The sequence below is a fragment of the Chelon labrosus genome, assembly GCF_963514085.1.
Source record: "Chelon labrosus genome assembly, chromosome: 10".
Classification (NCBI taxonomy): domain Eukaryota; kingdom Metazoa; phylum Chordata; class Actinopteri; order Mugiliformes; family Mugilidae; genus Chelon; species Chelon labrosus.
Window position 1 is genome coordinate 14,003,324 of NC_140360.1, and position 25,993 is coordinate 14,029,316.

The 25,993-nt window shown below is 43.6% G+C and overlaps 2 protein-coding genes across 2 annotated transcripts; both read left to right on the plus strand.

Moving 5' to 3' along the window:
• Positions 1 to 696: 696 nt before the first annotated feature.
• On the plus strand, positions 697 to 8,300 carry tktb (transketolase b). Its single transcript, XM_084553012.1, has 14 exons — positions 697 to 967; positions 2,982 to 3,099; positions 3,182 to 3,295; positions 3,423 to 3,520; positions 4,104 to 4,295; positions 4,572 to 4,699; positions 4,805 to 5,001; positions 5,376 to 5,540; positions 6,244 to 6,400; positions 6,478 to 6,608; positions 6,692 to 6,775; positions 6,887 to 6,983; positions 7,116 to 7,235; positions 7,409 to 8,300. The coding sequence occupies exons 1-14, from the start codon at positions 861 to 863 to the stop codon at positions 7,579 to 7,581; spliced, it is 1,881 nt and encodes a 626-aa protein (XP_084409138.1). The 5' UTR covers positions 697 to 860; the 3' UTR covers positions 7,582 to 8,300.
• A 3,293-nt stretch (positions 8,301 to 11,593) lies between these two features.
• Positions 11,594 to 22,330, plus strand: LOC311493794 (extracellular matrix protein 2). The gene is given in 9 exon segments (XM_084552578.1): positions 11,594 to 11,905; positions 12,013 to 12,235; positions 12,881 to 13,122; positions 13,126 to 13,158; positions 14,661 to 14,793; positions 14,877 to 15,028; positions 15,541 to 15,680; positions 21,067 to 21,393; positions 21,683 to 22,330. Coding segments are annotated over 9 exon segments (1,683 nt in total). The 5' UTR covers positions 11,594 to 11,650; the 3' UTR covers positions 21,861 to 22,330.
• The last annotated feature ends 3,663 nt before the right edge of the window (positions 22,331 to 25,993 follow it).

The window sequence follows — 25,993 nt, forward strand, 5'->3', positions numbered from 1 at the left end:
AAACGCAAACAAATAGCTGTTGTGCAAAGACAAGTGGCAGCGACTATGAGATAATTTGAACATTTGCTTTGTTAGGAAAACTGTTCCTTATTTCCCTGAGTAAGAATGAGTGAGCAAAATCTGCCGGCATTTCCTCGTTGGCAGCCGTCCAGCTGACACTTTAAAGGGACAGTAACACCGTAATTATACATGGGAAATTCACAGAAATGCACTTAAGTATTATACACATAAGCACAGAATATGCACATTATGTCAGATATTTTTTTTCCATAGTAGTATCTAAAGTTGTAGTATTCCACACCACGCCATCGTGATACCATATCACCAGGAAGTTAATCACACGGAATGTGCATGCTTATTGTGCATGCTTATTATGAAATCTCTGTCGTTGTATTCTGTAATAATTACACACCAAGCCCATATAATATAATATAATGCAATACTCCATAAAGTGTCTGTCTGCATTCCTACGCTGCCAGATACCTGAATGTGCCGTCCACGTTACTGATAATGAGCTGATTCACAAAGGGAATAAGAACGGAGTAACCTCATATAACTATATATCTGATAAACTGCAAAGCTTTAATAAAACCAACACATCTCCTGAGCAACTTGCGCCACTACTGCCCCCCCTATCCAATGATTTGATTGGATGGGAGTGGCTCTTAGAGGAGACATAAGTCCCCCTCCTCTCTGTGAATCCTCCTCCTCAGTAGTGCTTGCAGCGGGCAGGTAGCACCGGCGTGGCGCAGCATTGAAACTTCGACCCCTGGAAGCAGCTTTATAATAAACCACCAAGGTTTATATACATATAATTTTTCTTCCTCAAAGCGGACGCGACTCTCAACAACCCAGCGACCATGACTAGCTACCACAAACCCGACGAAAAGACTCTGCAGGGGCTGAAAGACACCGCCAACAAGCTCAGGATCCACTCCATCAAGGCGACATGCGCCTCAAACTCCGGGTAAGTTATTCACAGTTGACTTAAATTTTCTGGAAGTGTTAAAAAAAGCGGACGTCTACAAGCGACCCTGATGTGCCGTAAGTCGGGACGTTCCAGTAGCTGACGCACGTTGTACCTGCGGGGCCTGTTCGCACGGTTTGCACGTGCTGCAGATTAAGTTCACGCGGACGTATAGTTAGCTACAGCTAGCAGCAGGGCCGGCCGGGTAATTACCTTATGCAAACTGTTGAGTTCATTTTTGGACTGAGGCTGTCTGACCCTACGGCCCTAGCTAAGATTAGCACAAGGCTAAACATGTGGGCGTTTATGTGTGCAAATGAAAAATGTGCGCGTACGGGTGTGTTGATAGTTGTACTGTTGTTTAGTCTGTGCTACCTGGGTGAGCATTCAATGCTTTCATATTATACATTTACTCAGGAAGTCACTTCAAGTAGTCATTACAACCGACTAGCTTTTGCTAGCTAGCAGAAATCACATGATAGTGTAAAAAAAAAAAAAAAAAAAAAGATGCAATCTCGTGGTAAGTTTTACGCTTTTAATTATTTTTCTTTGCAGCTGCGTGCTAAAATATCACTCATGTGCTCACCAGTTGATTTCCTTTAGGGAAATGTGCGTCAAATATGACACTGACAGATAATGGCTAACGGTAAAAGGCACCTGTGGCATTGCTTCATCTCCCTGAGGCAAGCCTGGCGCTTTCCTCTCCACTCGAGGAAGTGTCACTAAAGGTTGATGCGAGTCCAAAGAATAGCTGACGTGGGTGTAGCTTTGTAGAGATTACTCTGCCCTTTGCCCTCTTAGTATTGTCGGGATTAAAAATTAGGTCGGTACACCTACTACCAAAACTGAAGTCACAATTTACTTCCTAAATAGGAGACTCCTCGTAGAGGCTGGCTCCCTGTTTGCACTAATTAGATTTTGCCTCACATGCACCATCACGTTTATCTGAAGGAGGCACAGTGACACAGATTACACACACTATGCATTATGTGTCAACATGAAAAGACAAACAATATTTTTAAGTGCTTTCATTAACACAATATGCATAATCTGTCAATCAACCAGTATACAGTTGCATTGTGTAGATGTTTTTTTTTTTTTTTTTTTTTCCTCCCTAGGATGGGGCTGCAACTTCTGAAAATAACGTTTGTTGATGAACCTGTTTTTGCCACTTCCTTATGTTGCCTGACAAGGAAATGAGGGAGCACTGTCCGGAATTTGTGGAGCATACAAATAATCTGAAACTATCTCCTCTAAACAAAGGATGCATTTTCACTTGACACCCAGCGTTCGACACCAACCGTTCCCTATTCTTTATTTTACATGGGCTGTTACACTTAAACATCTGATTACTTTCCTTAAGGTTTTTTCCTGAACCCACTTTATCTCTCAGCAGGTTCTCTCTCTCAACAGAAGACTACAGGGTAAACTGCACTGGGTTGTCGTTATAAAATTTAACCGTGACCATGATGTTTGTTTGGATAAGATAACTCGATGTGTCCTCGGCATGGTTGAAATAATGCAATTTGTAACTTAACCCACATAAGGAAGCAGAGAACTCTTGGGTAATGTGGGATTTCTAAACGGGCAGATTACATGCTGTGCCCACTGTGCAGCAACTAACAGTTTCACAAGTTTGCTTGTCTGTACCGTTTTCTTTTTTTTATTTTTTTTTTTTTATTTTTTTTTTTTTTATAAATCATGTTGCAAATTAACAATTAATGTGAGTAATCTCAAAAGAACAGAGGCGATATTCAGAAGCATCATTGCTGGTAAAAGTAGGCGTTTGGAAGTTTGTGTCAAGTTGTCATGCTCTCCTGGAATTACTAATGTTTGCACAGTGTGTTAACAAAGCCCTCTTAATGAGTGGTAGCAGGTGGTTTCACTTTCTTGGTGCCACCTCAAGTCCTTGAATGCAGCAACACATGCATGGAGTGTGGATTCGGTTCTGTTTCTAATGCTGTGAACCTTTTACAGTGAATTGTCACCCATACTGTCTTGTCTTACTCCTCAGCCATCCCACATCATGCTGCAGTGCGGCCGAGCTCATGTCTGTGCTCTTCTTCCACACCATGCGCTACAAAGCAGATGATCCTCGGAACCAGTGTAACGACCGCTTTGTGCTGTCGAAGGTTGGTGTCCGTTTTCTAAGCTAAGATCAGTTAATTGTCCTTGGGTGTACTGGAGATTAACCGTTTCCTCGCTTACCTCTAGGGTCATGCTGCACCCATCCTGTATGCCGCCTGGGCAGAGGCCGGTTTCGTCAAGGAATCTGACCTGCTCAACCTGCGTAAGCTTGATTGTGATCTGGAGGGACACCCCACACCAGTAAGTCACAGATCCCCAAAGCTCTTTCTAGTGTTACCGTTTTTGGACAAGAGAAATATGATCTACTCAACAGTCTGTATGAAGCATAACAATTTTCCTCTTTTCAATCCTTTCTATTCAACCCCAGAAACTGCAATTTGTGGACGTGGCTACTGGATCTCTGGGACAGGGTCTTGGGGCTGCCTGTGGGATGGCTTATACTGGCAAACACTTTGACAAATCCAAGTACGCATGTATTCATTAAGAGAGTGAAAGACTTGCACTATTCCTGTTTTTCCTGTAGCAAATATGAACCATGTTTGTGCAGTAAGTTGCCAGTCTGAAACGGGTCCAGATATATTGGAGATGAAATGTCTGTATTACTACTACATCTTATCACTTGTTGAAATTGGCATAATGCCTTGAATGCTAAACAGGAACCCGTCTTCTTTCATGGTGGTTCCTGAACCCTCTGTAATCTGGATAAATCTGTAGGTGATGTAATTGTGTTAAACTTTCCCTGGCACGAGCATGCTACTGGTTAAAGAAGTGTTTGCGCTGCTGCAACAGTGTCAACAGAATGTAAAGGTGTGATTTGTTGCTAGTGGAGTATTCAGCCAGTATCAGAAGTCGGTGCAATGCAAGAACCAGTCATTCAGTGTGACTATCAAATGTAAAGTTTTTCTGATTTACTGACTGAGCTTTGGTTTGACTCTTTTACCCTGACGAGTCCACCTCAACCCTCGGTTTATCTTTTGTAATAACCACTGTGTTCCTCATTCCCTGCAATGTGTTGCTAATACCACCTCTCCTCCTTTCCACTCTGTAGTTATCGTGTATACTGCATGATGGGTGATGGAGAGTGTTCAGAGGGCTCTGTGTGGGAAGCCATGGCCTTTGCCTCCTACTACAAGCTGGATAACCTGGTGGCCATCCTAGATGTCAATCGGCTTGGGCAGAGTGAGCCTGCACCCCTCCAGCACGACATGGAGACCTACCGCAAGCGCTGTGAAGCCTTTGGGTCAGTACCGAACTCCGACGCCTCTGTACATACACTACCAAAACATTCATGGTCATATTTGAATTGTTTTGGATATTTAGGCCCTTCAAAAAGTTGTTGGCACGGGTTTTACAGTTTCCCTCCCCTCCTTTGGTCACTTGACCTCATTTATCTGCTTACCTCTGCATAGTTAATAAGTTTGATGGTTAACATGTTTGTTCAGATATTAATACAGCCCCGTTTCTGCGGTTAATATTTGCTGTAAAGTGTGGTCTTCTGTTAAATTTGCTTGTGTAGGTGGAACACGTACGTCGTGGATGGACATGATGTGGAGGAGCTATGCAAAGCTTTCTGGCAGGCTAAGCAGGTTAAGGGCAAACCCACCTGCATTGTTGCCAAGACATACAAGGGAAAAGGACTGAAAAGTAGGTGTACATAACTTTTTGCATGTTTTGCTTTTTATTTACAGAACTACTTCATTGTATTCTCAGGATTTGATGCGTGAGACTTATTTATCCCTTTCTCCGTAGATATCGAGGATCAAGAAAACTGGCATGGAAAGCCCATCCCTAAGGACAAAGTGGATGACCTCCTGAATCAGCTGCAGGCTCAGATCCAGGTCCCCAACAAGACTCTGTGTCCTGAGCTGCCCAAAGAGGACACTCAGCCCGCTGACCTGAGCATCATCTCCCTGCCTTCACCTCCAGCATACAAGAAGGGAGATAAGGTACCTTTTAATAGACCCTTGTCTGTCAATGTTGTTGCAACATGGAAATCCTCATTGGCCCAAGACATTTTTATTTATTTTTGTGTAGTAATCTTTACATAGTATGGTAGTAGTGTCGGCATAAAAATGTTGACATATTGGGTGGTGTCCTTGCCTCGTACTGATATCAGTATCTGAGATAAGCTTTTAACCCATATGTATGGTTTTTATATGTAGCTTGTAATTATGATGTACAAATACCTAACATTTTAGGTAAAGCAACTTCCTATGTCGTGAGAACAGAGGTTCAGACTTTTCTCCTGAACACTGTAAACGCTAGCCCAGTATAACTCTTATGTGTTTCTGCTTATACCATTCCCTTCCTGCTCTTTCAGATGGCAACAAGGCGAGCTTACGGTGTCGCTCTGGCCAGACTGGGTCAGTCAAGCCAGAGAGTGGTGGCCCTCGATGGAGACACCAAGAACTCGACCTTCTCAGAGACCTTCAAGAAGGCCTTCCCTGACCGCTACATTGAGTGTTTCATTGCTGAACAGAACATGGTAAACACCATTTCAGTCCTCACATCTTTTGAAGTCTCTTTGCAATGCTTTACAACTGCTATTTTTCTGATATTCTTTCAAAATTGCATCATTTTCAAAAGCACTTGGGATCAGTTCTTCTATAAGTCAACTCTCTTGTCGGACCTCATGTGTGAAAGGAGGATAACTTAAGCTCTTAACTTCTATAATCTGCTCCACCTTGGTCTAATCTGTTACTATTCATTCTCCCATCTGATAATCCCAGGATCTCTGATGCAGTTCACTTGTAACCAGTTTACTTGACACTTAGGCCACTGGTGTCAAACTCATTTTACTTCAGGGGCCACAACAATTTGATCTTAATTGAGCCAGACCAGAAGCATAATTTATGAACAACTCCAAATTTCTTTCCCAGTGTTTTGGTGCAAAGGCATGTACATTATGAAAATGTTTACATTCAGTGAATTTTCCTTTTTATAAAAACATTTTATGAAAAACCTGAAATTGCTGCCATCTCCTTGTTATGTCCACAACTCTTACTAAAATCTATCAAATCTTAGAGGATGATTTAGGATTAGGTGCCAGTTTCATTGGAAAAACTGCAGTTGATGTCTTCACTGTAATTCATCCCATATGTTTGACACCCCTGACTTGGACATTTGCCTAATTGCATCCTTTGTCGCTTCCAATAACTAATATTATTCTTTGCTTTCTACTTCTGCAGGTTGGAGTGGCCATTGGCTGTGCCACCCGTGACCGCACTGTTGCGTTTGCCAGCACGTTTGCTGCTTTCTTCTCTAGGGCCTATGACCAGATTCGTATGGGTGCAATCTCCCAGACAAATGTCAACCTGGTAGGGTCTCACTGCGGTGTCTCCATCGGTAAGCCTCCTGCCCAGCGCCAATTGTATTCTTTAAGATTAAAAAGACATGGCTAACCGGTGGCATTCTGCCTTCAGGTGAGGATGGTCCTTCCCAGATGGCCCTAGAAGACTTGGCCATGTTCCGTGCCATCCCAACATGCACTGTGTTCTACCCCAGTGATGCCGTGTCCACAGAGAGAGCTGTTGAATTGTCAGCCAACACAAAGGTTGGTCGGCCAGCTTGCCAAGCTGCAGTCACTAAAGCGTGGGAGTAAAATTCACTTCTTGTAACGACGCTTTCTATTCTCAGGGTGTCTGTTTCATCCGTACCAGTAGGCCAGACACTGCAGTACTCTACTCTCCAGACGAGAAGTTTGAAGTGGGTGGAGCCAAGGTAATGATCAGTATTGGTGATCTTTAGTCATCCTGATAAGTTCTGATAATAAAATGACAATGGCTGCCCTAAATATTTATGTAACGGGGATAACTGTGTATTCATCACCAGGTGGTGCGTCAGTCTGACAGTGATTGCGTGACCGTCATTGGAGCTGGTGTTACATTGCACGAGGCCCTGGCTGCTGCTGATACGCTGGCCAGTGAAGGTAAACCCACACTGCCCTCTTGTTAATAGATGCGGGTATTGGTGTGAGGCATACATCCCATAATGTGGGGAATCAAAGTTGGTATAGTCGGATGTTTTTCTGTAAAGTAATTTTGTCCTTGATTTGCTATAGGGAAGAACATCCGTGTGATTGACCCATTCACAATCAAGCCCCTGGACGCTGATACTATTCTGAAGAGTGCCAGAGCCACAGGTGGACAGATCATCACTGTGGAGGACCACTACAAGGAGGGTAAGTTGTGCTTCGGCATCCTGTTCTAGAGATCTTATACAGGGTCCAGTTATGAAGGTTTTTCTTGGTGGTATTTTGTAGTAATTTGTTGCTTCTTTGTGGTTGTAAAATGAAGAAAACAATAAAAATCAGCTAGGTTATTGAGTGTTTGATGGTCTCTCCCCTCTGTACAGGTGGTCTTGGTGAAGCAGTGCTGTCAGCAGTGGGCCAGGAGCCTGGCATTGTTGTGACCCGGCTGGCAGTGAGCGGTGTCCCTCGCAGTGGAAAGCCCCAGGAGCTTCTGGATCTCTTCGGCATCAGCGCCAAGAGCATTGCTGCCGCCGTGCGTCGGACCTTCGCAAACTAAGGAGTGCGCCCTATCTTTCTGCTTCTTGCTCTCTTCCGCCACAACCAACTTGCCACTACCCGACACGATCACTTGAGGCCCTGTTAACATCCTTGAAGGCTTAAACCCGACTACAGTGTGCCACCCTGTCTAACTTTCAGATGGACGGAGAAGAGTGTACTGTGGTCAGAGCCTGTTAATACGCCCCTTCTAGCACTTCTGGTCCAGATGAGTTCTACTGTTAAGCAATGACACTTTCCATTTCCATTCCTTCATGTCTTCAGAGTCTTACAAGGGCACAGACAAAAAAAAAACATCTCTGAATACTGTAAATGTGTCATGCTAACGGATTTAAAAGTCATCATACAGCAGGGTGTCCAGGTTCTGAACCATGCCATGTCTGTGACCATCATTCCTCTTTCACATTCCAGATCATTCCTCGCATCTCTCTACTGGGTACTAATGCCTCTTTTCTTTTCTAACGAGCACTGTTACGGTTTGTCATAAAAGTAATGTACTAGATCACTTATGTAGTGTGTTCAGTCTTTAACACCTGAAGTTGCTGTAGAGAAGTGTTCCTTCTAACCCAGTGTGAAAAGTGAAAGCAGTTTATTTCCGAGTTGTTTGAGCCTTCCACTAACGGTTCCTGACCACACGGGCATCGCACAATGTTACTGGCATTTAACGTCACTGGTGTCATCCTGTTGCTGTGATGTGCTGAAATAAAAAAATAAATAACACCACTGTCTTGTATTTTCATTTTTTTTTTTTTTTTAAGGTCACTAGTTGTAGCTCTGAAAATATCAGTGTTGGTTCATCCATCATTTGCAACTAGATTGAATCTAAACAGTTTACTTTGGCAGGAGTTACTTTCCATGGGTGAAGTCCAAGCTCTCTGAGGCTGACTTTTTCCCTCTACTGCCACCAGGTGGTGAGTTATCCCACTTACTGGATGGACTTGCACTACAAGTTTATATGTTCATAGTGCCCAGGCAATGTATTTAGCTCATTTGTTCTGATCTTCATTGAGCTGTGAGAGTCATATTTGTATGTTATAATGCACCACATGTTTTTCCTCAGGGTTTCATCTCTACCAGTGGACCAAATACTGCAGTCTTCTCTCCAGATGAGAAGTTTGAAGAGGCCTTAGCCAGGGTAATTGGTATGGTAACATTTTTCCCCATAGCACTTCTTACACAGGTTATGGCCACACAATGAGAATGGAACACTTGGCGTTACCACTATACTAAAAGTCAAATGTTTCTCTACTAGAAGAACTGTATTTTCTTTGGTGGTCCTCGAATTTGATTATGAAGTCACATCAAATGGATATAAAAGATCTATACAATGCGGTTAAATCAGCAGGTTTTTCTGATGTAAATGACAAATTTATAACCATTTTTTTTTCCATTTTATGTTACAGCCTATGCAATGAAAACCAAAGCAATTAATTTAAAAAAAAAAAAAAAAAACTTTAAACTAATACTTGGTTAAAGCTACCTTAAGTTTTAATACATCCTTCGTCTGAAGATCGATACATACAGTATATAAATGAGATTTGTACATATTTAGTTTTTATTTTATTTAACCATCCCACTGAGATTAAGAACCTCTATTTCAAGGGACTCCTGGCCAAGATAGCCAGCAGCAAATACAAATGTTCTTGTCGGATTTTGCTGACATCATCTTGGTTGCGTGTTACTCCAAGAGCCGTGGGACATGAGCATCAAGCTTATAATGCTCAGGTGAGGGATGCAAAAAAAAAAAAAAAGTCCAACAGTGACGTTAACAAGAACAGGAAGTCGCTCCAAAATTGATGAGAAAAGTAGTCAGGTACAAGAGGCTGCGATATTAGTGGAGCTGCAGCGCTTTCTGGCAAGTACTGGTCATCTGCCTGTGCAATGAGGCCAGGGTAGCAAGATTTCTCTGAAGGAAAAATGCATCCACACCTGGCTAAACTTATATGTCCAGTCTCCCAGAACCACATGAACGATGAGACCAGGACTGAACCGGCACAGCTCAGCAACACCATACCCAAAGTGAAGTGTGGTGGGTCACAGCATCACGTTTTTAGTCTGATTTTATTTAGCTGGTTCTAGGGGCAAGATGGAGGGGTTGTTTTAATAGCGCCAAGTACTGTTCAAACTTCCTACATAATCTTCTAGTGTCTCCTAGAAACCCGAAAATACCCAACCATTATCACTACAGGTCACATCAGAGTCTTGTTTGTACCGAGATAGAAAACAGTGAAGTTGTGCTACGTCATCAGAGAAAGGATAATAATTCACAGAGATAGTTAAATATGTGTTAAACCTAACCGTACCCAGTGAAAATAGGCTTGAAATGTTGGATATCCATGACTCGGCATCGTTCTTGGTGGTGGAAATTGTAAATTTAGGGTGTTGTCCGTCTGAGGTTTAGGAAGGGGGTTGAATGTGCTCTGTGTGGTTTACAGTCAAGATTTAAATGAATCATGTATTTACCTTGGAGACTGTGTGTTTCAATGTTTAGTGTTAGGCTATCCCGTGTGCCATTTGGAATATGTCTGGATTCTGTGGTCGTCTCCGTCCCATCAGCTGATTTCCAGGTGCAGGGGGAAAAAAAAACAAAGCAGATTTAATGTTTCTGTGTTTGTTGCTGAGTAAATAAAGAGGGGCTGTCAGCAGGTTTCACCCCACAGTGAAAATCCCAGTTTGACTCGACACCCAGCCGGACCCACGGGGTGAGTGAGAGGATGCTCCACAGTGCATGTATAGTATGTACGTACAGAATGTAAAGACGGCCTCATTGTTCGTTTCTCGGAGTTCATATTTGTTTTCATATGTACATGTTAGTGGAGCCTCGCCAAACGGGGCTGACTCTGACGTGAACTGTCCGCAAACTCTGTCTCTTGTTGGACAAGCTCCAAGGTGAGTGCAGGCTACCAGGATGACATCTGAATCTGTCCAGAGAAAACACAGAAGGCACAGTGGATTAAAAATACACGTGTCAAATCCCATCACAAAGTTGGGTTAGAATCTATCACTGGTGTACGAAACGTCCCGTGTTCCAGTCTCTTCCTGTCAGTGTCTCATCATCCCCACAAAAAAAAATAGGTCTCCTCATGCAGTGTTTGCAGACAGTTATGAGAGGGAGAGGAGACAAGGAGGAGCGAGGCGTGCCTGTGTATTTCACGGTATGATGATCGAGGGCCTTTATTAACACTGTGAGAGTTTATTTTTTTTTCTTTTTTACCTCTCTGCTTCCATGATATTCCTTCCCATCCTCCCGCTCTTTCTTCATTTCAGCATTCACCCAGAGTAGGGGCCAAGTGCAATATGTTTTTGGTACTGTTGTAACCTGACAACAGAGAAACACACAGCTTTTACTCTGTCTTTGTTTAAATTTTGAGGAGATTTGAACTTGACTGCTGCGCTTCATTCTGGAATAACCGTGCATTTTCTGTGGATTTGCTGCTTCTTCTCTTCAGCCCTGAAGATCAGAAGTAAAAGTCTGGGTCTTTTTCTCTCGTAAACAATGCAGCTGTCAAGGACATGGATCGTGTGCTTTTGCCTGAGTTGCACGATTTTATCAGGAGAAAGCCTGGACTCCTCGCAAGACGCGGGTACCTTTTGGGGAATCTCTTCTGAGACACCCGAACAAGAAATGGCAACCATTCTTCCATCACGGATCAACACAGCAGTGGCGTTTTTTGATACACATGCTGCTGGTGAGCTTTGAAATTCTTCTAGTTTCTATCTTCTTCTTCTTGAGAAATTATTTAATAATTTAACGATTATACAAGTGGTTAAAATCGCACCACGAATTCTAAATTTCTCCTGCTTTATGTTTGTTGCTATCTTGGTGAAGAAGAGAGTCAAGATGAGCATCTCCAAATGGATGCCAAATGGGAGACCGGGCACAAAAAAGCTGAGGCGGCGGGCAGAAGAAGAAAAAGAAGTTCCTGGGGGAAGAGGAAACACGCAGCCACAGAGGAGTCGATTGCATATAGAATTGTACGACCAGACAGACGTGGTGTCGGTCCAAAAATACCACATTACTCACCATCTTTTTACCCATGTTCTAGTCTAGCTAAAGGCCGTTTACTTTAATGGCGTCCCTGGTTTGCTGCTGCTTGTTGCAGGCGGGTTTGGGGCGACCTCTAATGGGCTGGAGAAAGCGTGGAAAGGGAGAGATGGGGAACAGCGTTCTCATGGCAATACTGAAGGAACTTCATGCTGAGAAGAGAAGGCTGATGGATCAGGGGAAAGCGAAAGAAGAAGAGGAGGAAGAAGATGACGATGACGATGACGACGATGACGATGACGACGATGACGATGATGAAGAAGAGGAGGACGAAGAAGAGGTCTGTGTTAAATATAGCCATTGTTTTGTTTAGTTTTTTTCCCCCACAGGATCATCCAGTTGAGTTAATAAAGCAATTTTCTCTTGTGCTGTTGTTTTCTATATCAGGAGGAAGAGGAAGAGGAGGAGGAAGAGGAAGAGGAGGAGGAGGAAGAAGAAGAGGAAGAAGAGGCAACTGAACCTCCCACCAATCAAACAGAAACACTCTCCAACTTTACAGAGACTCCTTTTGAGTGCCAGACGTCTGACAGAGAAATCAGCTGCAGGGGCATCAACTTGACTCTCCTGCCAATCTTCCACAACCTGGAGACCACAAAGCTGGACGTGGCAGGTGTGTGTGTGTACTCTCGTACAGCTGTCTTTTTGAGGACCAGTGTGAGCTTTATCGGAGTGAGGACATTTGTGCCAAGTGAGGACATTTTGGCCAGTCCTCACTTCTTTACAAGGCTGTTTGAGGGTTAAGACTCAACTTTAGGGTAAAGGTTACAATTAGGTTAGGGTTAAGCATTTAGCTGAGATGTTCAGGGTGAGGGGCCAGGGAATACATTATGCCAATCTAAGTCCTCACTAAGATACAAATGTGAGTGTGAGTGTGTGTGTGTGTGTGCGTCTACAATGTTTATGCAGACTCATACCAAATGAAGGTGGCTATGCTTAGTGATGGTAAAAAGAAAGGTGAAATGTATTTATTTAATTTAGTCATTCATTAAGATAGGCAGTAGTGCAAAAAATAGAAATGGAAATACACTTATACACTACAAGTAATTTATTCATTTTACCCATCCGTTTGTGCACACAATGAGTAGTGAGCACACTTGGTGGCTTGCTCAAAGGCATTTTAGCCATAGATGTGGAGGGGATTTGAACCAGTGAGCATACAGTCCTAAGTCCACTTTAACGTCTGTAGCCGTACTTGAGTATTTAAGTCAAAACAGTGAATCATTAAATTCAAAACTGAAGTTCACTGACTGATTGCAATATTTACATGAATGTCAAAAAAAAAAAAGTTCCAGTACAGATAGTATGTCAACTTTCACATACCCCACATCATACCATACATCTTACCATGTTATTTATCTTCAAGAGAACGACATCCAAATCATCGCTCCGCAAACTTTCTCTGGCCTGCCCAACCTTGACACGCTGGACCTGAGCCACAACAAACTGGACGATGAGTCCTTCGGCCAAAACCCCTTGTCTGTGAGTAACGCTGCTCTGTGAGCGTGTTTCAGCTTCTGCAACACCTATCTGAAAGTACGTCACGCGTGCAGTTTGTATTGTGTTTGTTAAGTCATGCTTGAATGTGTATTGGGGTGTGATTACCGGCTACAGCTTATTTATTTAATATGCTTCCCTGTTGCACAGTGTATATATCTGTGATTCAAAAGGCCACAAGTGGTGATTCATACAATGCACCACAAAGCAGATCCATCCAAGAACGTTGGAGTAACTTGCAAATCGCCTCAAACCTGCGGTTCCAGTTCAGCCTGTTCTACTTCCAGTAAACGAATACTGTAACAGTCTTTCTTTGTTGTTGGATTAATATTCTATTCTTACGTAACGTTAAATTGCGTTCTTATGTAATGTTGAATACTAAGTGTCTCTATTAACCAGACCTTGTTTGGAAGGAATAAATAAATAGAAGTGTCCGAAGAGGAAACTGCAACAACAAAAACAATTTAAGTTGTGTTTTTTAGAGTAGGTATTTGATCAATTAACTGGATCTGTTAAACTGATGTATTTGATGGTCTGATGGAAAGGGAAGTTGATGATAAATTATTCACAAAGCATAACAAAAAGCAACGTAAATATCTGCTGGACATTTGAGTGCAATCTTCATTCACCTTCGGTAATGGCTGTTGAAGTATGAAACTTCAACACAGCCACTTTTAACACATAATAAATGGAAAAAAAGACTAAATTAAAACTGTAAGTCTAATTTTATGCTAAAAATCAATGGTTTCCACCTCGCGTCTAAAGTGCAGCTGCTGTTACTTTCCCCTGTCTAGCATGTGGAGGACTGGTTGGACATTGTCCCCGGGTGCTCCTTTTTCCCTCCACAGGGAATCTGCAGCGTGCTAAATGTGAATGAGTGAGTTTGAGACTTACAAGCCTGTTTTATAAGTCACTTTGCATCTAATTAAAATAAAAAGCAGGCTGGATCCTGTATCATTACAGTAATAAAAGAGTACTGAAACTGCATTAACTAATCCCTTCTAAGAATAACCTCTGGTTTAACCTCTAAATGACCACAGATCCTGACCACACTGAGGAAGCCTGCCACGCTCTGACCAATCATTACACACCACCACTGATATACTGTCACGGCATTGGCCGGAGAAACCTGCTGGAAAATGGCTGCAGCCAATGATGGGGAGAATATAAGGAAATTATTTTTAGATATATTTTTTTCTTCATTTTGTGCACACATCGCCGTAATGACAGAGGACTGATGGACTGGCTAGAGGGATACTGCAAAGATCCTGTCCACTGCTCTAACTCACACATCAACCACAGCAGCTTTCACTGAAGAGCCACCCAAAGTGGCTTTTGCTAAAAATACCGCATGATAGATGACATGGAAGAGATGCACAAATCCGACATTCTCTCCTTTGGTTTTATTCCTGTGAACTCTGTGATTGTGTCCTGATTTGCTAGTTGGGATGGAAAATTATGGACTTTGAGACAACTACCCATTTTGTCTGTTTTTTATCATCTCAGTCTCTTAACACCTCTTTTTCCTGCATGTCATGTAGAATCTGACCTTTCTGAAGAAACTGAATCTAGATGGAAACCAGATTACCAGGATTCCACCACTGCCTTCGTCTCTAGAGGAGCTCAAGATTAATAAGAACAAGCTTAGTGCACTCACCCCTCATTGCTTCGAAGGTATGACTTTGTGTCTTTGTGCACGGAAGAGAAACACAGTGCTGCATTGTATGAGAATAACGCTATTTATTATTCTCTTCCAGGTCTGACGAATCTACTGAATCTGGAGCTGGAGGAGAATACCCTTCATGCCGTGTCACCTTCAGCTTTCAGTCCATTACAAAAGCTTCTGTCTCTCCGGCTGAACAACAACCTCCTCCGTTCCCTTCCTCTGGGCCTCCCTCCTTCTCTTCAGGTGCAGTTGTATCACTTTAACTGAATCCTGTTTGGAAAATCCTCCCCATTAACATGTCAGGATGTGACACATGGGCCTTCTGTTGAACTCTGAGGACGGCAGAGCAGGACAGTGGCACAATGACCTCAGCTGTATGCGTTTGTGTTCATTAGTGGTTTGGAAACTGCTTTATAGTCTGGGCCAACCTCTGGCGCAACGAGCCGCGATGGCATGTGTTTTCAGTGCCGTCTCATGCCACGTCGCCTTTAGTGTGTCTTCAGCCTGTGGTGAAGTTTGCCACCAATTATTTTGGAGGGAATTCAAGTCTATCGCTACGTATCGCAATCTGAGAGTTCAGGAAACAATGGTGGAAAATGGAGCAGATAAAACCATTTAGAAAATATATACAGTAACTACTGGGTGTCCTATTTTATTGAATCCATTGTTAGTCATATCCGAAATGTGTTAAGCTATTGCTGGTGCTCCATTTAAGGCGTCCCTGTCTGTCTGTGTGTCTCTGCATTAATGTATAGGTCCTGGACATGAATAAAAATCTGATTGATGAGGTGACAGAGGAGGCACTGAGGGACTGCATTCAGTTGAAGGTGCTGGACCTGAGTCACAACCATCTGCATGAGCTAGGCATCGCGAGCCATGCCTGGACTCGTCTCAAGTATGTACATCCATCCATCCATCCATCCATCCATGCCTGGTTCCAGCAATTCAATGTTCTGTAGTTCCTTCACCTGCCACAAGGGGGTAGTCTAGTGCCATTTGGTAATGTGAACCCTTCCTCATCATTTGTTTGTGTTCCTTATCAGTTTATGCATCGAGATGTGACGTAACACATTCCCATTAAAAGATAAAAGGTCTTCTAACAGATTAGCCAGAAATTTCCATTCCCGCCATCAGCATCTGAAGATCTGACACTGTTCACACGCAAACAAACTGAAACAGCAATATCTCCTTTAACGGTTCAGCGTAAGACTGACATGTTGACTGACACGACAGACGCGTTATTTTCCTCTTTTCTTCTTTCCCCTCTCCCACCCACTCACAGACGCACACATTCTTGCTCGCATTGCGCAGAAGTTATGACAGCTGATGTTAGACGAGCGTTGGAGAGCTTGAGGGAAACTGTGCGCCTGTACGTGTGTGTTCCTGTGTGTCTTGGTGTGCGTAGATGGTGTGTGTGTGTGCATGTGTGTGTTGTTTAAATATAGTGAATTCCAGTGGGTTTTCTTTGCTCCCTGGGATCCTTGGGAACCACAGTGGGAGCTTCAGGGAAAACTGAGGAAAGAGAATGCAAATGAGAGACTGCAGGGAAGTGCAAATGGAGAGACTGTGCATGTGTTACACAGAGGAAAATGTAGAAGTATCAAACTGAGAAGATTTCCTCGTGGATCTTGTAAAAAATAAATAAATAAATCCCTACCAAACAGAGAGATGACAGTTCATTGGAGACTATTCAACAAAGTCTACATCTGACTTCTGACTCCAGCATATATGATGCCTGACACTTGGCCTCATTAGTAATGAGAGCAGCAACTGCCCCACTAGCACTGCACACTTATTAGCAGGCCCTCTATTTTAAAAGCTTCCTTCAGCACTACATAGGCAGCAGACTGTGAACACATTCAGCTTGACCTGAACTCCACTTGCACAGTAGGAGACAATACTTAAAAAGGGCAAAGGTCACTAACGAGAGACCTGGGAGGCATAAAGCAAGAATCATCCGTCTAGTTGGATTGTCTGTAATCCTACAGTCTTATTAAACTACTAGTGGAGGCATGCACTCATAATGTAGCTCTACTGAGGTGTTTGGAGGAAATGAGATGAAAAGTAAACTGCTCGAAGGTAAAATAAACTCCATATGTTGCAGTCGGTGTTACCACTGCCTCCTGCAGGGGCCCAGTGATTGGAGGTACGAGTGGCGGATACTGCAGGTTACAGGGACCTGGGGATTGTAACCTGGGATCTGCTTCGGTCGAACTGGGCCCACTGCCAGAATCCAACCTAATTTTCTAGCCTCTTAATGTAAATGTAAGCCCTGTAAGTCAGAGCAGTTATTACAATATATATATTTTTATAGGTATTCAGAGCACCACTTTTTCACACAGACCCCCGGACTGTCTTTAGGGTGTGTTCCGCTGGGTGTGTTTAAAAGTGGCTGACAATGTGCATACATCATGCAAGTATTGTTTTTATTTTGAGTAGCGACGCAGTGGCGAGGTGGTTAGCACTGATGCCTCAGCGAGAAGGTCCCGGGTTCGAACATGCAAAGGGACAAACAGAAAAGGCCGACTCGGCCTTTCTGTTTGGAGTTTATATGTTCTCCCTGTGTCTACGTGGGTTCTCTCCGGGTACTCCAGCTTCCTCCCACCATCCAAAGACATGCTCATTAGGTTAACTGGTGATTCTAAATTGGCCATAGGTGTGAATGTGAGTATGAATGGTTGTCTGTCTCTCTGTGTTAGCCCTGCAATAGACTGGCGACCTGTCCAGGGTGTACCGCCGCCTCTCGCCCGATGACAGCTGGGATAGTCTCCAGCAGACCCCGCGACCCTGAACCGGAACAAGCAGTTACAGAAGATGAATGAATGAAAGTATTTTGAGTATTACAACTATATGGTATGCTCTTTATACCTTCTTTTAGAAACCTATACACATAGATTAGCTAATTGTGTATTTAATCATCGGTAATGACAGAATAATAAAATAGATGTATAATTTTTATTTGAAATGAGAATTTTTCTACGACAATATTTATACTTTAACTGATGTTAGACATCTGAATGCTTCTTTAGCCCCTGTAAAAACTTGTGGTTCCCTTTGCATAAGTGGGAATTGCGCAATTCCCACTTATGTCTAGGTAGGTTAGTCTTCCTGTGTGGAGTTTGCATGTTCTCCCTGTTCCTGCGTGGGTTTTCTCTGGGGTGCTCCGGCTTCCTCCCACAGTCCAAAGACATGCTAGTTGGGTCATTTGGTGACTCTAAATGTTGCTGTAGGTGTGCATGTTAGTGCGAATGGTTGTCTCTTTGAGTTAGCAACAAAATAGGTCCCGATGCCATGACCAGCTCCAGCAACCTTCTGCTTGTCTTTTAGGTAAGCAGTTATGGATGGATGGATTACTGAGTGTTAAATAACCTGAATCTGCAGTAGCGTACAGTCAGTGCTGTCACTCTGACGATGATAAATGATTCTTCTCAAGGACAGAGCAGACAGCTGTACATGTAACACACACACACACACACACACACACACACACACACACCTGTCAGTTTGCTGTCTTTTCGTGGTTTGTTATGAACCCGTCAGCTCAAATAAATGTCCTAAATCCCTCCGTAACCGCTCCCTCTCCAGTATCGCACCACTGCTGCCAGTCAACCGACTCCAAACTCCAAACATCCCCTGACAAAACCAGAGCATGTTTTGAATCACTTGCATGGATTAAAGTTACATAAACATGATTCCTTCCAAATGTTTGAAACGGCAGTACTTCATGGTTTTTAATTTGTGCCGTCAAACCTTTTTATTGGGGGGAAATGATTGCAGGATGGATATTTCTTTTTTTTTTTTAACATAACAGCCTTGTAAATGGGCCATCAACAGCATCGGAGAATTGACGACATAAAAGTTGTGTTTGATTTCATTTTGTGTCCCAACTGGCGGCGGTTCTGGTGGATCAAATGAGATGATTTTATTATTTTTTTCTTTTAACATTTGGTTTTTATGAAGTGTTTCATTTTTGGCAGAGAAGCTGATGTAGATTTATCAAGCTCAGCCTGACTGTGTCGGTGCAGGATCAGCGATCGTCACACCGAAGATGTGCGTGTCATGTTGGGTTATGATGTGTCCCAGCCTGATAGGCCTTGTAACGAAGGCTCTTTGTCTTCAGACCAGCACAAATAGGTTTCGTAATGATTTTATATAAATGGGGATACACACGCACACACGCACCACCTATGCCAAAATATCACACAGATGTCAAGTGAAAACCACTGACTTTGATTTAAGGGAGCTTCAGATCACAGTTAAATGTTTCCTGTTTGGATGCGAACGTGCTGTGTTTGAAAGCACAAATACTCTCAGTGGATTTACTCGACACCGTTGTAAACGCAAATGAATCCAAATATGTTTCAGTCTGTCCTTAGCAAATGTGACAAATGGCCCAGAAGGCTCGCAGATATCAGCCCACGTTAATAAATTCAGTGCACATATTGTTTCAGTAAATCCATGTCCCGCCGTTATCCGTCCACTACTGCATTTTTTATTAAATCCAGTCTTGGGTCTTTTTAGCCTACTCTGCTGGCCTACATCACCTGTCCTGGCTCGCTTCAGTGCTTAAACCAGCTTCTGTTGCACTGATATCTGCGTCATATCTGTAATTCTGTATGTGAGATGTGCGTGTATCAAGTGTGACAAATTTCTCTGTGTGCTGGTTCTCATTAGAACTTAAAACCCTGAGGAGGAGCAGACATCATCTTGAATGTGCCCGGTCGCCACGCACAATTGTTCTGTTGTCATTTCTGTGTAGCTCCATAGAAATCAAGCAGTAAATCGATCTTGACTTTTCAAAGTGTGTGTTATAATACACCATGACCATGCCTCTCATGGATTACTGTTTCACGGTTATGTGTGATATTGCGCGTACGTGCCAGCGGGCGTGATCGCGGAGGGTGGAGGACACCGAGAAGAGAGGACTGTGTGTCCCGCTGCTCATTAATACCATGTGGAGCTCTAAGCTGCAGCGGACTGCTGCTGATCTTCCTGGCAAAGGTTTCGAATACGAATGAGAAGCGCACGACCGGTGTGAACTGGTACAGAGGGATAAATGGGGTGATATATTTAAGGGTTTAAATTCCAAGGAGAAACCGCCAAGGTACATACAAAAGCCTTGTGTATATATGACGTTCTGTTTTAATTTGTTGACCCAAAATCTGTCGTTAATGTGATCTTCTGTTACAACTTGGGCAGAGAGGAATGACTTTTCTCAAAGTCAGACCTTGTTTGAGCAGAAAACAGACAGCCCTAACCCTGACTTTTATTGGAATATTTAAAAATTAGCAGAAAATGCTTACTGTTCCAGTGTTTGATGGATTTAGTGATTACAGGTTTTCACTGACACATGGAAATCCCCTCTGCCCCTTCAAAACTCCAATGATTAATTCAACCTGGAAGTAGTAATGCTAATATCTGGGGGGGCTGAGGCTACCTTTACAAGTAACAGAAACGCTTAAGTAGTCAACATCAGTCCAACAGCTGCCGTCCACATGTCTCCAACATCCTTAACCCCCACCCACCACCACTACCACCACTCTCTGTCACCATTGGTTCCCAGTTCATTTCTCTGCGTGCTCCCTGGAACTCTCCTGCTGCGAGCTGCGCTGTAAGCTCTCAACAGCTGTGTGGGATCTTTCAACAAAAATCCTTGTGCTTCGTCTTCGCCTCAGACCGCCAGATATCTATCTGGTCGTGTCTTGTTCTGGTTGTTCTGTTTCTGCACGAACCGCACGTTTTCATGCGCCTTATCAGCAACTCGGCCACAAATTGCCCCTCAAACTGCCATGTTCTCCTACATTACAACCCCGCAGGCCCCATTATTTTCTCTCCTTGTGTTCTCTATTATTCCCCCACAACGCTGCCTCCCTTTCTCCCCAACAGCGCTATGCAGGAGTCCAGTAACTATAAAACATGATGGCAGTGAAAAGTCTTAAGAAGTCAACAACCATTTGCATATTCAGCCTTAAATCCGATGAATCTTTATATCTTTTTCGACATCAAACATCAACCTCATGGTGGTTGTACAGGAAGCACTGGGTGTCCGCCAAAGTATTCTGGATGTACAGTATTTTCTTGCAATTATGGCAGTCCACTTAATATTTGTTGAGATATTTCCATCTGGACCAAAGCGGTAGACCTATATGACTATCCAACACCGCAGCACTGCCATCCATAGAGCTGTGCATGGCTAATATTATATAAGAGTGTTTCATTTGAGGGTTTTTGAAGCTATGATTCCGCTTCACGATTCCTCTCCGTGTGTTTCTTCTCCTCAGGTCCCTGGAAGCCTTGGACCTGTCCCACAACCAGTTCACCTCTGTGCCAACGAATCTGGCTCGCCCCCTCCGTAAGCTGAACCTCCAACACAACAGCATCAGTCACATCCCCGAGTTTGCGTTCCGTCACCTGCGGCCGGGCCTGCAGTCCCTCAGCCTGTCTCACAACGGCCTGAGGAACGAGGCGATCAAGCAGTTCTCGTTTGTCGGAACTTACCGCTCGCTGACCGAGCTTCTGATGGACAACAATCTCCTGGGAGAGGTCCCTCGCTGCGTCAGGCAGTTCAAGAACCTGCAGGTGCTGAGGCTGGACAACAATCAGATCAGGTAGACGTTTGCTTCACGTTGAAATGTTATTTTCAAGTTCAGTTCTTGCTTGTTTGTTGCCCAATATTTTCCTAATGCCATCAGCTCTGCTGGAGTAGCTCCCTTTGGAAATGCCTCCAAGGAGCTTGGCACACTCAGCTCCCCATGCAAATTTATTTTTTCACACTGTTCTTGTTTTGTTTTGTTTTTTGTTTTTTTGAGTTAATAAGAATTGAACATTTGTTCAGAGAATCTGTGTTTTCTCAGAGTGAAGTCTGCCTGTCTGAAAGTGTGTTTGCTGCGATTTCAGGCTGGTCAGACAGTGGGGAGTCTGCCACCCCCAAAAGTCTGGCTCCACCTTGGCGACTGTCCACCTGGAAAACAATCTGTTGGACGTGGAGAAGATCCCCTCGAACGCCTTCACTTGTCTCAACGACACCGGGGGACTGGTTCTCCATCCGCAGCAGGGGTACCCAAATGAGCAATAGGCCAGTCTTCTCAGACACGACAGAGTGCATACACACAATTCGTGCATCTTTGTAATCATCCTTGAATCAGGAGAATATCATCACCGTGTAGGTTGCTTAGTTACTCACAGCTTTAATCCTCCAAACCCATCTTTTTCTTTCATGTCTCATCTTTGATTCAGAAAATAACTGTAATATTCTGCTATGTAATAAAGCGAATATGCAATTTCCACACTCACCAAGATAATCATTATATAAAATGCTTTATAAAAGGTAAAAGGATAACACGTTATAATAAAATCCAGGTCTGCTCGAAGTGAAGGTTTTACCGTCTTTTCTCTGAAATATGTGTTACTTTTATGAAGACTGAAAAGGATTAAATAATGTCTCTAGTCTAAGTCTGAGAGGGCCTTGCAGGAGGAGCCTTTAATCGCAGTAGGTGGAAGTTTTTGTGATGACGCAGTGAGAAGTAAGTCCGGGAAAGAAAGTGAAAATATCTGGTCACACAGTGTGAAACTAAAAGGAGCAGCTCAGAAGGAAAACTAAACAGCATGCAGGTTCCTAATCACGAGATGAGCTCCAACATAAACATCCACCGCTGGCCACTCATTTAAAATACATAGGGTCACCCTGACTGTGAAAGGGGCCTCAGCGAGGGCCTCCGAACATGCAGGGGTGACGTAAGTCGCCGTAGGATTGTGTAAAGTAATTGGGGCGCAGAACGAGAATATGGAGTGTGCGTGCGTGAGAGCAAGCGGGCCGGCAGCGGGGAAGACGAGACGAAGGTGAGGAACACGTGAGGCCAGAGTCGAGCCGAGGGGCGAACAACGAGCCGACTTTTGAGACACAGTGCAGCGATTGTTCTCCGAAAGTCTCTAAGCTGATGAGTGGAACATGAGAGCAGTGGCAGTTCATGTCTGAGCCGGGTCCAATAAGACGTGGCTGGAAGAGCCGCGGAGAGAAAGAGAGGTGATCTGAGACGATGAAGGGAGGAAGGCAGAGAACTCTCATGAGAACCGGTTCCCTGCGAAGCTTATTGACAAAGTCACTTCCCGCATCTTAATGTCCTTTCTGCTTGTTTCGCTGCTTTATCTCATTGTTCATCTCTCCTGCTGCTTGCCACCCACTGCACTCTTCCGTCTGAAAATATTCAGAGATGCTTCCAGCTTCATCAGTGTGACCTGAGCGTGAGCCTTAGTTGCTCTTAAAGCAAGAACTTAGCAGAGAAAAAGCAACAAGCCCCCGTTTCACTTTTATCTACTTTCCCAGAAAGAACTAACTCGCTTCCTTTTAATCCCTTCATCCTGTAGTACTCATTATGGAGGAATGTGAACTGAAAATATAGACGTTCTGATTCACAGTAAATCCAGGTTTTACACCAAATCCTGTACGGTAAACTGATATCTGTATTCCAGAAAAAACAACAACAACAAAAAAAAAAACATGAGCTGATGCAAGAACAAGCAATCTGTAATTCAGAGTAGTCTCTTTAATTTGTGAACCTCTTCTTCCGTAGCTGTTTGAAGGTATGTTTCAACAGAGAGCAATGTTCCTCAGGCTCTAAATGAAGAACAGAAAGGTCCCCTGCAGACATCAGAGTTACAAACACACAAAGAAAGAAAGAAAGAGGGAGGAGGGTGAGAGCGATAGACTGTAAATATGAAACTGGGTTGCACGTATGACCAGAATATGCGATTTGAACACACATTACCTCTCCTCACTCTCTCTGCCTGGACGTGTAATCACACGTTAGATTTCTGCTCCCAGACTTGCGCATGCGGTGCGGCCTCCATTCTCCATAATTGTACAGTCATTTAGTAAACAGCACATTACTGTCTAAGAAACTGCACATTCCCATTTATATTGCAGCTCCAGAAGCACGTTAAAAAGCCCGAGACGGGGCCTTGTGCAAATACGGCCGAGGCTTCGTCGGTTCAGACTCACGGTAGTTTCTGCACAGATGGGTGCTTCGGCTTTCACGCTAAATCCTTAAACAGATGGGATATTTTCAAACGTGACGCTCTTGTCACTTTTTTTTTTCTTTCACAATTCATCATACTGACTAAACCAACATCTCATCGCACCCGACAGATGTTTCGTGTCCTGCTGAGCTCAGGCTGGAGCTGTTGACCATAGAATGGTGTCAAGCTTTTAGCCTCCCTTGTACTGTCTGTTCTGCCCGGAGACGGCAGCTTCCTGTGTTTGTTATTGGATTAAGGGGATTTCTGGCTGATAAAATAAAAGACGCCAGTATACACAGAGAAAAGAAGCCAAAGAATTCTTTTCCTGACTACGGCAGAAAGGAACAGCAACCGAGGATGGTTGAAGGGTGGAGGAGTGAGGACAGTTCCTTTGCAAGAACATGAGATTAGGTTCCCGTGTTAAGGGTCATCTATTTGGGGTCAACAAGAATGTGCTTAGTGCAGTGCGTAGGAGTGGCAACCACTTGGCCACAGGCCCCTGATGTGCTCATCCTTATTAGCTAGTAGCATCGATCGTTATCAGATAAACATGTTTGGGACTGAATCACAGTTTAATTCAAAAAGCATGCAAGCAGCACCTACAGCAAAGCGCTCGCAAGTGGGTGTGTTAATCTCCGGAGACGCATTTGCTGAACGCTCGTGGGGCAAAAAGAGTTTAATTTGGATGCCAAGCCCTCTAGCTACAGACCAACACCATAATCAACTGAACCACAGTGAGAGCGAGAGACGGGCTCGGGGAGAAATAAACTGCAAATAAACGAGAGGAAGCAGAGAGAGAGAGAGAAGAGGAATGTTATCTGAAAAGGCTTTTATCAGAACCAAAAGCCCCTGCAGGGCATTGATCCGGCCTGCATGGCTTTTCCGCCACTGTGGACGCAGCGCTCTCTTAAGAGAGAAAGAAAAGCGTTAAACTAACTTAAAATGCAAGGAGGAGTGTCGGCCTCGTCTCGTATTGATACAAGTGATGACTGAAGCGATTATGATAACCGCTTACGTTTGGCAGTATGGCTTGCCTTCGGTCGCAAAACTTGCCAGATGGAGCGGTTTGCCAAACTCGCAGCCTCCCTCTGGGTGCTGGAGAGGAAATCAGAGAGAGTCGGTGAGAAAGAACTCTTCATCCTGCCAGAACGAAACTTAATAGAAAACTGCGAGAAGACACAAAATCATACGTTTCGTAATCCCAGTCCTAGAAATACACTTTCTCCACCATCTTGGTAGATCTTGTTAGCAGCACCATGCTCTTCCCCAGTACCAATCAAAGAGTAATGTGTCGCTGGATGTAGTTCAGTTAAATAGTGGTTGATACCACAAGCTGCTAACCACTAGTGACTGGAAAAAAAAAAAAAAGAAAAAGTTAATTATTACATGGCAAAGTTCATAAAACATCTGCAAACACAAGAGAGCAATTAAAACTGGCGGCCTCTCCTGAGATCTTCTCATAAAAGGCTCGCTGTTTTTATATATACAAATGAGGATGGAATCAAAATTGGGTGTATTAGCCTCTTCAGATAATGCATAAGAAATTATGCAGTGGTCCAAAAGCCTCTGGCACTGGCAGATAAGTTTATTAAAGAACAAATGTCATGCTTTTCTTTCTCTATGACGGCTTCCCCAGACAATGCCGTGTTTTAGCTTGTGTTTTAATTAGAAGCATCTTTTGACTGAGCTGTCTTCCAGAGCAATTAAACATGCAACTGCACGTCCCAGACAAAGGTGGCAAATTATGTGCAGTCTTTTCTTTCTTCTTGTTCGAGCAACGCCACCGCGACAAAACCAGGGTTTGTTGTGAGTACATGAGCAGCAATCATCATTTACTGTAAGTGACTGGAACACCTGATGTCATAACAAAGTCCTGCACTCCAGCCTTACCCTGGTTGCTCATCTCATCATCAGGGTGTCATTTGTAAGGGTGGGGTTGTGAGGAGCGGAGCCAAGCTCTTGCAAAGTGCTCCTTTTTTTATTATTATCATTTTGTCCACCCCTGTACTTTGGGATTTGGTAATGCCACTGGTGTCATCCTGTTTAGTCTAATGTAATAATTGGAAAGCTCTCTCTGATATTTGCAACGTGTCACTGAAAGAATGATTTACTTGAAAGTTATAGCGCAACCACTTCTCCTCAGCTACTCTATCACCTCCTCCGCCTCCTACTCTTTCTTCAGTCCAAAAAGGA

Coding starts and splice junctions, on each gene's coding strand:
- tktb (XM_084553012.1), top strand. CDS start 861: ATGACTAGCTACCACAAACCCGACGAAAAGACTCTGCAGGGGCTGAAA. Junction 968..2,981: donor ACATGCGCCTCAAACTCCGG/GTAAGTTATTCA, acceptor CTTACTCCTCAG/CCATCCCACATCATGCTGCA. Junction 6,401..6,477: donor TCACTGCGGTGTCTCCATCG/GTAAGCCTCCTG, acceptor TTCTGCCTTCAG/GTGAGGATGGTCCTTCCCAG.